The 15,557-nt window shown below is 42.1% G+C and overlaps 1 protein-coding gene across 1 annotated transcript; it reads left to right on the top strand.

The window, feature by feature from the left end:
• Positions 1 to 24: 24 nt before the first annotated feature.
• Positions 25 to 15,361, top strand: TPH1 (tryptophan hydroxylase 1). Its single transcript, XM_087746745.1, has 11 exons — positions 25 to 312; positions 4,089 to 4,226; positions 5,207 to 5,390; positions 6,820 to 6,920; positions 7,665 to 7,732; positions 9,263 to 9,459; positions 9,944 to 10,079; positions 10,591 to 10,717; positions 11,832 to 11,927; positions 12,493 to 12,626; positions 12,920 to 15,361. Exons 1-11 carry the CDS (start codon positions 244 to 246, stop codon positions 13,092 to 13,094), a joined length of 1,425 nt encoding a protein of 474 aa, XP_087602871.1. The 5' UTR covers positions 25 to 243; the 3' UTR covers positions 13,095 to 15,361.
• The last annotated feature ends 196 nt before the right edge of the window (positions 15,362 to 15,557 follow it).

Here is a 15,557-nt window from a genome sequence, read left to right as displayed (position 1 = left end):
GGGTGGCTGGCGGCTCCACAACCGGTGTTTGAACAAACAGCTTTCAGGGGGTACGATTAGGAGGGTTAACGAGCCCTTTCCCCAGCTGGGGCGGGCGCCGCTTCCCCCCGCCTCCCTCCCTCCCGCCCCCGCCGCCTCCGCCCCCCGCGGCGGGCGATCGGGGGCGGCTCTCGCCCCCTCCATAAAGCGGCCGCCGGGTGCCGGGTGCTGCTCGTCGCGCCCCGGCCCGGTCCCGCCCCGGCCATGCACCCCGCGCCCCGCCGCGACGGCTCGCTGGAGGCGGCGCCCTGCCCGCGGGAGGCCGCCGGCCAGGTGAGGGGTGCGGGCCGCGGCGCAGGGAGGGGGCGCGGGCTGGGCTCGGGGCTGACCGGCCCCGGCGGCAGCGCTGCGACGCGGGGGCCGGTCCCGGCTTGCGGGAAAAACGTTGCCGCTCTGAAGCGGCGGCTCTGGCGCCTGGCTCTTGCGGCTGCGGGAGCGGTGGCTCCGGCGGGAAAGGGGAGCGCTCTGGCCCCGCTCACCCGGGCAGCGGCGGTCGCCCTGAGGCGCTCCTCCGGCCGCGGCGGGAGCGCTCGGTGCCGCGGGGACTGGGACGGGGCTGACTCCTGCCGCTCTTCTCGACAGAAGCGGGGGAAAAGGGGCAAAACTCAGATGCCAGCAGGTGAAATTAAGGTAGAACAGAAGTAACCTCTGGTGCATCTTTGCTTAGAAGATAGAGCGTGCGATATAGCCCAGAATAATCCACTACCGGATTATTTCACGTTACAGCGGGAGTGTGCTTAGTACATCAGAAAAGATGAGATAAAATCAGTGCTTATGTGTTGGCTACCGTTATTGATACTGTACAGTTTAAAATGCCAGTAAAATTCCTTGCAACAACAAGAATGCTGACTGTAATGGAGTAAAGTTTCACAAAAGATTGTTTTGCCGTATCCCTCGGATCTTTGGAAGCCGAATAAACTGTTCAGTGCAGCTTTTGGTTTGGTGTCCGAGAATTAAATATAAGGAAGACCTTTGGTGTGGCTGAAAAATTTCCCTGTACCGGGACATCTAGTCGTGGTCACTCATAAGATCAAGTCTTCGTCCTTCCCTACTAAGTGTGTCAAAAGGACAGTGAGAACGTAAGCAGCTACTTAAAGAGGGAGGAGGACACAAAATGCCTGTTGAGACTTTTTATCAAGTACAATTAACGGCAATCTGTATCAAATGCATTTTTAAGAAGATTTTTTTGGTCTTTAATTTATAGTTCTAAAATGTAGTTTTCTTTAGACAAGTATGTTTGGACAATTTTAAATCTTAGCTCTCCATTAATATAAAGAATTAAGGCACAAAATATACACCCTCAAATATCTGTCTCACAGAGAATATTCTTTGTGGGGAGGGAGAAAGGGAAGGTAATTGCTATGGGCTCCAAAAGGAGCCATCGTTAACCAGGAGACACCTAGGTATCTATCTAAATAAGGGCTTTAGAGTATCCTTGTGTTTGTGTATTTTCATTAAGACTTGAGTCAGGTTGGTGGGAAATCAGTTAATGATTTGCATCATTAATAAGCATCAATGCAATATTAGTTCCACACCCTCCCCTCCCCAGCTCCAACATGTTACCATGCAAAGGAAAAGTATCAGAGTTGATAAGAGCTGAGTTACTGATACAGAATAAAATGGAAGTGAGGAGGCAGCTGTTGGAGGAGAGGAATTATTTTTGCATTACCATTTTCTCTTGTCGTCTTGCACCAAAACGGTTGCTGCATTAATGCAGACCCATTTTCAGTCAATTTTTTTAAATTGAAAGCCAAAGATTAATGTTGGTTTAGGGTTAAAGGTGTAAGTGCGTGCATTTGGCATTGTAGGCATCTGAATTTCTCTTCCACAACTTTTTTCAAATTCATAAGTTAGAAGTAGTTTTTAGAACTTAATGTAAGAACACATTGCGTTTTGTTGTATTTTCTTCGTTGGTCTCTTAAACATACTACTTTACAAATGTTGTCACGTGATCCTAAACACAATGTTGGCTGAACTAGCAAAATACAAAATAAGAACATTAGTCTTACATGCATGTAGTTTGTCCTAGCTGTGCGCTTTATAATATTGCATGCAACTATGCCAAATCTCATAAGCTGATCTTATCTTAAGTCAATGATCCTGAATGTGGAATCAAGCCAACATGCTGCGTATAAGCGCAGTATATATAAAACAGCCCAACAGTTTTTGCCTTCAAAGACCACCATTCAGCTCTGTTTGTAACGGAGACTTCTTTGCATCCAGCTTCTTCTACAGCAGTATCATCTGAGTAGGATTTGGCTTGTGCAAATGGCTATCTCTGCACTTGAGAAAAAACCAATAATGTATATGTAATCGTGGGGTTATTGGTTTTTTCTTCTCTGCTTGGAGTACCCTTACTCAGTGCCTGTTCCTGGCTCTTGTGATCCTGATCTGACGCTTGCTCAAACGAGCTGTGAAACCTGCAGGCTGCTCAGCAGAACCTGGATTGGGCCCCGTCACCCCCTTTCAGCTGAGAATTTGACGTCTGGACTCAAGTTGATGGAGAGCAGTGGCTTTGCTGGATCAGAAACAGTGTGATGGACTGACACTGTTATCTGGGCTCATATAGTGACAACTCATTAGAGATGGGGACCAGGTCAGAAATCCAGTGACTATATTTCCATGAGTATCAGTGGGCTTGGAGTGAGACCCCTTCCATGGGATACCACCTCTGCACCCTACAGAGCTCACGGCTAATAACCTGCTTGAAACCTTTCTTAGAACAGCATCAAATATCTGCCTTGTTGTAAACCACTCAATTTAAAATGAACTAACTTCATTATTTTGTTAGGCAGATTATCTTCTTAATCTGAAAGATAAATGGGAACATTTTGATAAAAACCAGATTTTACCTTTTATCTTTAAACTTATCTGTTATAGATAGAAATACTTAACTGTACAGCATTATCCATTTTGAAGAGGTTAAAGTTGGAGAGACTGTAGAAGAGAATCAATGCAACTGCTGCGTTTTGATTGCATTCTTATTTTTGCTCTTTCCATTCCCAATGAGTTGTCACCAGATAGTCATATCTTTAAAAACTCTGTCAAATAAAAAAATAATTCCAAATAGCAATAATATGCCTTCATTGTTTCTCTCCTCTTTCTCACTGGCTCCTTCAGAAACCTCACTTTTTTTTTTTTTCTTATTTTTGCAAGGTTTGAAGACATATGAGAGACAGCCTCTGCTTTGTATTTTTTCTGTACTTTGCATTTTCTGCATTCTTAATTGTTTCTATATTATCTCTATTTATGGCCTGGCTACATGTGGCTAAGAATATGGTCTGTGATATCCGCTGATGTCAACGCAGTCAGGGGTGTGATCACTGGTAATGTGCAAAACCACGTGGTCCTACAGTGTTGGTTGTATGAATAAAATTAGTGTGTGATTTGGGTGATTGTGATAACGGTTTGGCATGTGAATTAGGGGACCCGACAGATGGAATAGCTTGGTTGTGGTTGATCAGAGTGGGACCGTCTCTATAATCAACAGATTCTGGTCAGCACAGCGCTTTAACTCCTTAGGTTTTGTCTCCTTTCTCTGTAAAAGCAGTGCTTTACAGTTATGTAGCCAGAGAAAGGCAATGATTTTTTTCAGTTCTGATCTACTAAATCCTGATCCATCTTTTTCTACCTATATCCAGCGGGTTTTGGTTTATTCTCTTTACCAGTGTTCATTGAATTTGCTAACAAGTATTTTGTTCAACTTATTTCTGCTGACATCTTATAGCTCCTTTCCCTCCCGCCAAAGATACCAATGCTAATTATAAACTATACTTTGAAAACATTTTCTGCATCCTAGAGAATGACTAAAGATGTCTATAAAATCATTCAACTGAAAAAAAGAAATCTCACTATTTCGTCCTCAGCTCTCACAGTTTCTATGTGTGCTTAACTTTATGCCTGTTATTGTGTAAGGATTTAATTGGCACCTTTCCTTTTGTGGTTGATTAGTCAAAGCACAATATTACCCCAAGACAAACTGAAATGTAAAACTATACTTTTTGCACTGCTAGCCATTCAAAAAAATCTTTTTGTTTGTTTGCATTTAGTTAAATAAGTCAAATTACATGATGATTGAAGATAATAAAGAGAATGAAGACCATGCATCTGAAAGAGGAAGAACAGCCATCATTTTTTCCTTGAAGAATGAAGTCGGAGGACTTGTAAAAGCATTAAAACTCTTTCAGGTATGTAATAATCACATTGCTATAGCAGCTCCGTATTTTTAAATGATAAGGATAGTTTTGGAACACACTAGAATTAATTACATCCATTTATTAAGCATGTGATTCTGAACCTGGATCGTACTTTGCACCCAAAATTACCCAGGAAGGCAAATTTATGCCTCAGAAATTAGATGCTGGCTAGCTAAAAACCTATACAAAATGTATCATCTGCACCTACTAAAGACTGAGAGAGTTTTGTCTTTTCCCCTTCGTGAAAAGAGGATTGGCACTCATTGTTTCTACTGCATGTAAGAGGTGGGTCTGAAGCTCCTGCCGATGTCAGGCAGACACTTGGGGTGCTGACCCACACTAGGTTGAGTCCAGTGCCCTTGTCACCCTGCCTAGCCGGACTGCGGGTGACGGAGGAACTGCAACTGCACAACCGCACTCCTTTGATTGCTGGGCAGGTATTGCGCAAGGAATACACGCAGTGCTGCTGTGCTCTGTCATCTGACCCTGCGTGTCTTAGCCTGGGGTTTTCTCTGTGTTCCTGATATAAGACATATGATTAAATAATTTTTCAAATAAAAGAAAAGTGAAATTTACGCCCTGAGAACTACTGCTTTTAAATCCCTTGCTTACTTGTGAGATAATTATATGGTGACTTGATTGGCATTTTGGAGAATTTCCCCAGAGCCAGTTGCTAATCAGCTTCTTATGGGAGAGATGAAAGAGAAAGGTCTATGAATTTAAGCCTCCTGACTGTGTCTTTCTGTGCTTCCTGAATGTAAATGAAATTGAAAGAACACAGGTTCTCTTTCATTTTCTTCTGAATGGGAGGCTTCTTAAAATCAAACCATTTCCCCCCCCTCCAAGAAGCAAATTGCTATCAAGAGATCAAATTAACTAAAATAGCTTCACAAAGGTGGTGAATATTTGTTTGAAAAACAAATTTTAGTTTTTAGTCAATGCATTTGAAAACATTACTTTTTACAAAACAGGAGAAGCATGTGAATCTGGTACACATTGAGTCACGGAAGTCCAAGAGAAGAAATTCTGAGTTTGAGATCTTTGTGGACTGTGACAGTAACAGGGAACAACTGAATGAGATCTTCCAGCTCCTGAAATCCCACGTCAACATTGTCTCTGTGAACCCAACAGAGCATTTCAATGTCCAGGAAGATGGTAAGTACAAAAGGCAGTTCTGATGAAAATGCAGTTCCCAATGTGTTGGTTTGAAATCTTTTTATGGTGTCCACATCTGCATTTGTGTAGTGTTTTCAGTCAGTAGCTACTAGGTTTATGCTTCTGTGTTGTGGATGAGTGTAGTTTGGTTGGTATGAGCAGGGCTGCGTTGGCTGGTGTCACCTAGGAATACAAGCGGTTTCGGTCTGGTGCAAATTGCGTGTCCGTTATCTGTGCTCCTGTCCTTTCTCAGCACGGCACAACTGGCATGAGTGGGAGTCCCTGCACCTGTGCAGGCCAATGCAGGATGGCACGTAGGCAAAGTCTGAATGCAGGGCTTGGCTAGGGGCTGTACACCATGATGACAGAGGTGTAATACTGACAGATCCCAGTTCAGTTCAGACACTGGTGAGACTGGGAGGTGGATTCTGCAGTTTCCTCACGTAGCTCTTGATTTAAATTTTTTTTTTACCACTTTTCATTGTAACTGGTTATTTACATTAGTGTGAAAGAGGTGCCTTTTAAGTTTAGGATGCTTCATATCCTGTTTACCTTTGCTTCTAGTTCAAGAGATGCCTAAACTTCAGGGCGGCAGAAGTCGGTCCCATGCATTTCTCGGCCACTGTGCTTGGCACAGGCTGTTAGGTAGGGGAAGGTGAGATCTAGTGTCTCTTGGATAAAAACAGCTTATGTTAGCCCTAAGTAAGGGGAATTTCAATCTATACACTCCCCCTGTCCTTTTTAAGAAAACTGAAGAGCGTCGGGGCAGGAAAAACTGTATTAACCACTCTGCCAAGAGCTTGGTTATAAACTCTCTTGGGCTAAAAAAACCCAGTTAGTAGCAAAACTGTAATGATGCATCTCTCTGAGGCTGCAGGGCTGAAATTGCCGCCTCCTTGTCTTCTTCCCCTCAAACCTTTCAGCAAAGCTGGATGCTTCTGAGGTGCGTAACCACAGACCAACCTTTATTTCCCGTGGTCAGTAAAGCAGAATGGGAGGGCTCAAACCGGCTCCCTCTCTGTCCAGGGACCACAGGCAAATCACTCCTCTGCTCCTTTGCATGCTTTGTACCCTAGAAGATTCACAGCAGTGTGCACAAGGAGGCCTTGTCTCAGTGGGAGCCTCTAGATACTACTCTAACATTAACAGTACTAACAGTTAAGGGACACAGAAAACCCGTATTAACTGTTTCCTCCCCTGGACACTTTGGAGCTGGCTGTGCTCTGTAGGCAGACTGTGGCAGTGACAGAGGAGGAAGTGTGAGCTGTAGGCTGGTGCCAGATAGGCAGTGGACTCCCTTGTCTTATTCATGACCCTTTTAATTTATAGATTTCGCTTGTAACCGCCATAGCCATACTTGAAAGTAGCATTTCCTCCCTCAGCATGCTCAGCGTTATTAATAACTTTGTGGATTCCATGCGATCCCTAGACATGGAGAATGTTCCCTGGTTTCCGAAGAAGATCTCAGATTTGGATAAGTGTGCAAACCGAGTGCTGATGTACGGGTCTGATTTGGATGCTGACCATCCAGTAAGTATCTTTTCCCCTGCTATGCTCAATCCTTAGTGAAAACGTACTTTGTGGAGCTTACTTTAAAAAAAAATTGCAGCTTTTCCTCCTCCCTCTCCTTCCCCTCAATGGTGCCTCTGTGGGTTCTAGCATCTTCTCTTGAGAGTTTCATGTCGTCTTCCTAGTTCAGGCAAGGCCGTCACTGAGTTCAGCTCCTGTGCCTTTCTACAAGGCTTACTCGTGTGAGGACTCCAGGTCTAGGCCCTGAGTGGTCGCATACAAATTTAAAAAAAACCAACCAAACAAAAAAACCCAACAAAACAACCCAAAACAAAACCCAAAAGCTGTTGTGAGGAAGGCTTGATTCCTCCTCTTTCTTTCGTTCTTTCTTCCTTAATATAAATGGAGCAAACAAATTGGTGCTTGGGCAGTGCAAATGGGCAATTTGTCCTGTAATTTAGAATAAGCAAGTAACAATATTTGTACAAATACCGATATGACTAAAATGAATCCTTGTCTACTGAATATATAGTTGCATGCATAAAACCGCTGATCCTTTCTTTGAATCGGAGTATTTGCTTAGTTCACAGTTATTAAACATTTCAGACTACAGCTATGAGGTTCCTGCCCTGTCCTCTCATTCTTACACAGCATACTTTTCTATTTCCCAACTGAAGAAATTTCAAGTGCCTTGTTTTAAATTAATTCATTTACTACAGTTTGGAAACTCATTTAACTTTGTTTTTCCCCTTCCCCCTCCCCCAGGGTTTCAAAGACAATGTCTATCGCAAGAGGCGAAAGTATTTTGCAGACCTGGCTATGAACTACAAACAGTAAGCTCGGCTTCTTCCAGAATAAGCCTTCTGGGTGCTTTGAAATAATAGCAGAGTGGACTGGCAGGGGCTCACGTTCCCTGGGCTCAGATCTCGCTGAGACGTGCTTGGCTCAGGAATCGGAGCTGGAGGGATAAAACGAAGGGAGACGTAAGACAAGACTAAAAGATCTAGGCCACCTTACAGCTCCCTGGGTCTCTGATCGGTCTGAGGATCAGCTCGTAGTTGCTCGGCAATTATGGCACCTGTGGCAGCACTGATCCTCAGATGATCAGCGATGCCAGCGTGGGCTTCCTGCAGTGTGGTGCACTGGGACTCTGCGGTCCCTTCCCGCTTCTCTGGAAATGGGTGCAACAAAGGAAGAGGGTGGACAACGCATGTTGCACAGCTGCCTGTGGCAGGACATGTTGACTTGACTAGGGCAGACCGGTCTCTGCGAAGGAGAGGGAGGGGAGGCAAAACCCAATATATAGCCCATTGACCACTGAGTGTAAGCTCTCTGGGCAAATGTTAATACTTGAGTTTTCTTTCCTGCCTCAGACTAGTGCATGTGATGTGTAGATAAGACTTTTTCTGTGAAAAGAAACTTGAAGAGCTTCTGTCTTCAGAGATGCTGCTTGGGGGAGGGAGCTCTTAAAGCAGTAAGAGTTTCATAGCCCAGTGCTGTAAATTCTTTCTAAACGTGATTTTCACGTTGCTGTTGCCTGCTTGAATTTAGATGCCAAGTTCCTCAATTGGAAATGACCTATAAATGGTGGGTATCTAGAGCTCTATTGCACTGTGTATTAATGCAACTGATTACCACAGCACAGAGCCCGTTGCTGTTAATGTGTTGTTCACAGAGATTCCCTTGGGAAAGCATCTGCCATGCTGGTTACCTGGCTGGTAGTGGAAGCTCAGCGTAACACTCGCATTGCTTTCGGCGGGCTTTAGGTCACACCCTTGCTATCATCCACTTTAATCAAGATCCTGAGGGCTAAATAGGAGAGGTGGACTACAATTAATATGTTCAGACAGACGCTTGTCTCCTCTGCATAGAAGCACGATTTTTACTTAATGTGTATATTTAGCTGCTTCCACACATTGTGTTATTAATTTAGGGAATTCTTTTTTTCTAAATCAAATCAAAAAGGTAATGTAAAGTAATTGTAGACAGGGAAGTCCTACAGGGAAAAGGATGTGTTCTCAGCTCCTGAAGCTGTAAAGGTTTTGCAGGTATTTTAAATGTTACTCTCAGCATTAAACACCTAAGAAACTGTTTACAGGACCGAAGCTTTCAGGCTCCAGTGAGGTCAATGCAAAGATTCCTGTTACTTGATTTAGGTGTAAAGAGAGCAAGCCCTTTGACTAAAGGCTCTCCAGGGCATGGACCAGATCTCACCATGTATTTGACAGTGCCTAATGCAATGGGGTCTTAACCCTGATCAGGTGTCACAGCCATATAAATGTTAAATGATAATAGTAAGTAAATGAGTCATCTGTTATTAGTCATTTACCAAAGAATGTCCTTTCTTCCTCTTGTCTTTGTAGTGGTGACCCGATTCCCAAGATTGAATTCACTGAGGAGGAGATCAAGACTTGGGGGACTGTGTACCGAGAGCTTAACAAGCTTTACCCAACTCATGCCTGCAGAGAGTACCTTAAAAACTTACCCTTGCTCACCAAATACTGTGGGTACAGGGAAGACAATATCCCCCAGCTGGAAGATGTGTCCCACTTCCTGAAAGGTAATGTACTAATTTTCTTACACAAAAAGGAACTAAGGTCCATTGCAAATCACGCTGCTATTATATGGGCATGGAGAAACATCCTTGGTCGCTTTTTTGCTTGTATTCATTCTGGTCCTTTAAGAGGCCCTTTGGCCATCAATGTTTTAATGTATTGTGTCTTGAATATATACAAACAGTGACATTTGTGGGGCAATGTTACCTCTGAAGACACTATTAGGATTGGCTGAAGAGATACCTAGCTGTATTATGTTGGCTTTAGGTGTGAAATCATAGGAAATCCAGCTATACAGAGGTAGGGACATTTTTACTAAATGTTGATCATTCTCAAGATTAGGCCTAATTTTTCTAATTGTGCCTAATTTTCCCACGTGCTCTTGAGCCAAGGTAGTGCTGTGGCTTTTGTCCCAGTTGTAGCAGGAAAGGTGACAACATTGTGCAATTCTACACTAAGCTAATGTACAGTTTCTCTGTTCCTTTTCAGAGCGCACAGGTTTCACCATTCGCCCCGTTGCTGGATATCTATCGCCCAGAGACTTCTTGGCAGGATTAGCATTCAGAGTTTTTCACTGTACTCAGTATGTTAGACACAGCTCGGACCCTCTCTATACACCAGAGCCGTGAGTCATTTAATCTTGGGGTAGAATTTGAGGGAGGGAGTTTAGAATCTCACTGCCTAGAGTGAAGCTACTTAAAAGCTTTTCAAGAACACCAGCAAGAAAACTTATTTTTTAAGGTGCTGGAGACTCAGCCTTCACGCTGAATGTAATGAAGTTTTAGCATGCGCAAGTGCCACCTTCGTAAGTACAGGGTTTTCAAAAGTACAGCATGTTATTGGAGAGCTCTTACTGATGTCATTGTGTGCAGAGTTTGTTTAATATTCAATTGCCTCATAAATGTGGAGCTCAGATCTTAATTTTAGACAGCTTCATTTTAAAATCTGAGTTTATATACTTATGTAGAGCTGGTATGACCTGCTCAATTGCTTTCAGCTGAACATGATTGACACTTTTCTGTCTTTTGGATATTAAATAGTTTAACATAAGACATTGTATCTGTTCAGTGGTGCTGCTTTTTCACTCTACCACAAAGACAGATTGTGAGATTTCTTGTTTTGTTTCTTTTTTGCAGTGATACCTGTCATGAGCTCCTAGGCCATGTCCCTCTTTTGGCTGAACCCAGTTTTGCTCAGTTCTCCCAGGAAATTGGTCTTGCATCACTCGGGGCATCAGATGAGGCTGTCCAAAAACTGGCAACAGTGAGTGTTTCAGTGCCTGGTGATCCCATTGAAAGCTTTGTGCTTTGCTAGGCTGATCCCACTCCACTGAATAAATTTGGAGCTTCATATCAACATTAACCACACCAGCTGCTAGACCTATGTGTTTCACTGGTTCTTGGCTTTTAGAACATATAACAATTTTCCATGCTAGGAAAAAGTACGTTTTAAGGTTGATATGATTGGTATTTTTCTTCACTTGGCTGTCAAGTAAGGGTGCAACTTCTGGTGGTAGATCACTTCTTCCAGATTGAAATTCTATGGTCTGTTTCTTCCCAACAAAATCTTTTTACTTCTGGGAATGTGATTCAATGATTTTAAGAGTAATCTGTTTCTTTGATGTGTAGAATGAATTGAAATGATAAGGTGTTTTCACTGAATGTGGTGAGCACTAGCATTAGATACTTTTCAGCCAAGAAATTAAAATCATATCAATTATTCTTATTTCCTGGATTTGAATTTCTGAATGCTTTGGCAAAAATATTTTAAGACGAAAATTAAATTTAGGTGAAAAATAATTGATGCCAGGTGTGAAAGAACTGGTTTGCGGATCCCACCCCCCACCCCCCCCGGCCGTAGCGAGTGGTAAAATTTCTACTACCTTCAGTGGGAGCAGAATTAAGCCATCTATGAAAATAGCGTTCCTCCCCATATGCCTGCAGAAATCCTGAAATCCAGCAAACTAAACATCTTTAATTTTACAGGCCACTAAGCAAATAAGGAACAAACTGTAGTGGGCTGATGTTTTCATTCACAGAGATCCTCTCTATCTGGTGTTTCTTTTAAGCTGAAGCTGTCATGAAAGTATTTCTCAAAACAGATTTATGTTTCCATGTTCCTATTGACATTAACACCTTCTAGCCTATTTGGGTGATCTATAATGTCAATCTTTCTTATGAGAAACATGCAATCTTGTGGTTCTTCACCCTTCCATTCTGGCTTTGCTCCTCTTTAAATACCTGAAAAGGATAACCAAGTGATGACTGTCTGATATTTGCAACCGTTTGACACTACCTACAAATCGAAATGCCCCCATCTAGTTCACCACAGTATGTTTGCTGAAGGCTGAATTATTTTACTGCCTTCTCTGTTTCAGTGCTACTTCTTCACTGTAGAGTTTGGCTTGTGCAAGCAAGAGGGACAGCTACGAGTTTATGGGGCTGGCTTGCTCTCTTCAATTAGTGAGCTCAAGGTAAGAATATCTACTGCCTATTTACCTCTTTTCTTTATACGTGATTATTATTGTCACTGTTTTGCCCTGTTTTTTTTATGAAGTATAGTTCTAAAAATCCTTCTTTTGGAAACTCCTAGATATCTGCGAGAATTTAAGCAAATTCACTGGACAGTGGCAATAATCACTGGACAGTCTGCTTTTGGGTGTATGCTGAGCAGCTCCCCTCTCTTTCGCAGGAAGCATTAGATGACTGGTATTTCTTAACGTTAGGTTCCGATAACTATTTTCAGAATAAAGCTCTGCTGGTTTAACTAGATTGTGAAAATATTGCTCATGTTTACACATGAGCCTTGTGTCTGAGGAGTCCCTTTTTTGACCCAGATTGGCAGAATGGGACCATTCAGGGTTATGCCGTTTGTTAAGCTTTAACCGCTGTTCATCTGCAGCTAAAAACTTTAAGAAGCAATACACTAAATATGGTCTCACTTCATCTTTTTTATTCACTCTACCTCATGTCATCTTCCTTGTGGATTATTTGGGTGGTGATGTTCCTCTGACGCATGATAACCCATTCTGTTACCAGCACTCACTCTCTGGCAGTGCCAAAGTCAAGCCTTTTGATCCAAAGGTCACCTGCAAGCAAGAATGCCTCATTACAACTTTCCAGGAGGTTTACTTTGTTTCTGAAAGTTTTGAAGAAGCAAAGGAAAAGATGAGGTACAGATTTTCTTCCCTGTTTTATAAAAGCGGGTTTGATTTCATGCATCTCTCAGTAGCAGCACCAAACCCTTTTATTCTTACCAGAGTTTTATAATTATCTTTCATGGGTTTGGAAAGCTGAGGTTAGTATTTGCTTGGTCTTCCATGTACTGGGTGGGAAAGATGATGAGCTATATAACAATTACAACTATTTTTAAGAAAGTCGTTTAGAAAAGTGGTTATTGATACTGACTACATACAGAGGATGCATTTGTTTTGTTTGTAACTTCCTCTCTTTTTTACTTGAATAGAGAGTTTGCAAAAACCATCAAGCGCCCATTTGGCGTGAAGTACAATCCATATACTCAAAGCGTGCAGATCCTGAAAGACATGAAGAGCATCGCCAGCGTGGTGAATGAGCTACGTCATGAGCTGGACATTGTCAGCGATGCCCTCAGCAAGATGGGCAAGCAGCTGGAAGTTTAACACCCCTGTCAGCAGTGTGGTGCACTCGGCAACTCTTTTCTTTTCCCTACTGATTTCTTTCTAGGCATGTAATGTGTTGTATGCAGAACTCTCTCCTTTACAAATGGAAGAGTGAATGGCCCATAAGGATAATCGCTTTATCTTGTTTCTCTGTATAAAGTCCCTTACAGAATGTATTCCTCCATCCCCCTTGGATAAGAAAGGCCTGGCGTTGCCTTTGAGAAGCTGGTGGGAGAATAGAGAAATTGCTAGACTGGAGCAAAAGTGTGGTCTGTGGATCAGGGCTGGGACCAGATGCTGCAGAAGGTGGCTTATGAGGCAATAGTGGAATAATTTGCCACAGGGAAATGTCCGTTTCTGACTGTAGTAGTCTATGCTACTAATTTTATAGCGTTGCAGACTTTATAGCATAGAAGCTATAGTAATCAGTGTTTCTAGGTCTGTGCTACTAAGTTTAAAACTTGAATGATTACAACACAGGCATCAGGACACAAATAGCTGGAGGTTCACCATGATAAAACTGAGGGGTCAAATCTTCCTTTCAAAGGGATCATTCTTGCCCCCAAAGAATTTCAAATGTGCTGTTTGGTGTGCTTCTAGTATAAGGCAGAGACACAGAGCGGTTGCATGAAATCCTAATTCTGTTTCTTTTCAGTGATTGCTGTCGGCTCAGAGAGTCAGGATTTTTGTTGCTGTCCTTGATGTTGCACCTGAGGGAAGACCTTTCCTTACAGAAACACCATTTGCCTTTTTCCTGATTGAATTAATTTAACAAAAAATATAGCACGCCATCAGGTACTGACTTAGCACAAAGGCTAAAACCGTTTCCAAATTACAATTTAATATTCAAAATAGTTTCATCGGTTCTAAAATAACACCAGAGCTTAAAATAACATCCATAGTTCATAGTCTAGTCTGGCTTTTTGCAAGATTAAGTATCCTATTGATTGCTCGGTCACTTTATTGACCTGCATAAGCTGCACAAAGATACATTTTTTTTTGTTTCTTCTTTACTAGCCCTGAACACCTTTGTTCCCTATCGAGCAAATGATACCTTTCCATTTCATAGGAATTCTGTGGCTATGAATGCAACAAACTACCTTGTAGCGTAAAGTATACCTAATTCCAAAGAGCACTTTACAAGTGGTGGGAAGCTGTGTCCTGCTGAATTGTCTCTATTATGTAGTAGCAAACTTCCCGGTTTTCAGGCTCCATAGTTTCAAGCATCCTGCATAGCTGTGCAAAGCCGTGCCGGTTGCTGTTTCTGCTGACCCTGCGAATGAGATGAATATACGTACAGGATATGATACATTTGAATGGAAGATCGGTGATGTGCGGGGTGTATTTAAAAGCACGCTAGGCACTGGTGCTTCATAGGTAGGGCTTAGCAGGAAGTTCAGAATTTGCAGCTGTGAAGGTTGCTGGAAAAATGGACTGAAATCTTAAATATACTGGAGATGATGGTCCAGGATTTTGAGAACTTGAAAGGACTTTCATGAACCTCTCTGCTTGAAAATCAGTTTGAGTTTCGTATGCTTTCTAGTAGGCTGCATCTGCTCCATAAGGAATCGCTGGTCCAATCTATCCAAATATAGTCACTGTTTAAATCAAGTCAGATCATTTTTTTCTGTGACTATTAACTCATTGTAACTTTTTTTTTTTTTAAAGAACATTTAAGACATAGAAATATGGTCTACAACATTTACGGCTTACGTTACATTTTAAAATAGATTTTAGGAGCTTTGTCTTTCTAAAGAAGAAACCTTGTAATAAGTGGTTTCTTCGAATAAGTAAAGGAGGATCTATTTTGTCTGCTTCTGTGATAAGTTAATATTCAGCTGCATTTTTAAATGTTGGGATTATTATGTTGCTGAAATACACATAGATCTGTGTTACTTCTTTGTCTGAACTATGTATACATTTCAAGTAGGAAACCTTATACTTGCTAAATTAGCACCTAATTTCAAATACTTTGGAAAAACAGCAATTGTATCTTTATTTGCACTTGTGTAGCAAAAAATTAAGTAAACTGCTAAAAGTAACACAGGGAAGATGCATTTCCACAGCATTAACATGATGTGTGTTTGGCTTCGCGCATCCAAACCTTCTGGCTATGTAGAACAGTAATAATTTAAATATTTTGAACTATTGTTGAGGCTTTAAATGTCAATGAAATAAATGACTTGTTGGTTATTATTAGAAGCAAAGAGAATTTCACTTCAGCACTGTAGCAATAAACATAAAGCACTCACTTCTGCCTAAGGGTTTATATGTTTCATGCTGTGGTTCAGGTATTCTGCGCGCGTGACTTAATTCCATTGGAAATGTTATATATTTATTTGAGGAGTGACGTGTTTTCCCCTCGTTTTTTTTTAAAAGGCTTAGTCTTTTTTTCTGTTGAAGCTGTTGAAGAGCTTCACAGGCCCTGGCCTGGCGGTGCCCCCCGCCATCCGCGGGGCTCTG

The sequence above is a fragment of the Nipponia nippon genome, unplaced genomic scaffold (assembly GCF_047370975.1).
Source record: "Nipponia nippon isolate SJK-2023a ecotype South Korea unplaced genomic scaffold, ASM4737097v1 scaffold_10, whole genome shotgun sequence".
Taxonomy (NCBI): domain Eukaryota; kingdom Metazoa; phylum Chordata; class Aves; order Pelecaniformes; family Threskiornithidae; genus Nipponia; species Nipponia nippon.
The sequence above is the reverse complement of the archived record's forward strand: the minus strand, read 5'-3'. Positions and strand labels throughout refer to the sequence as shown.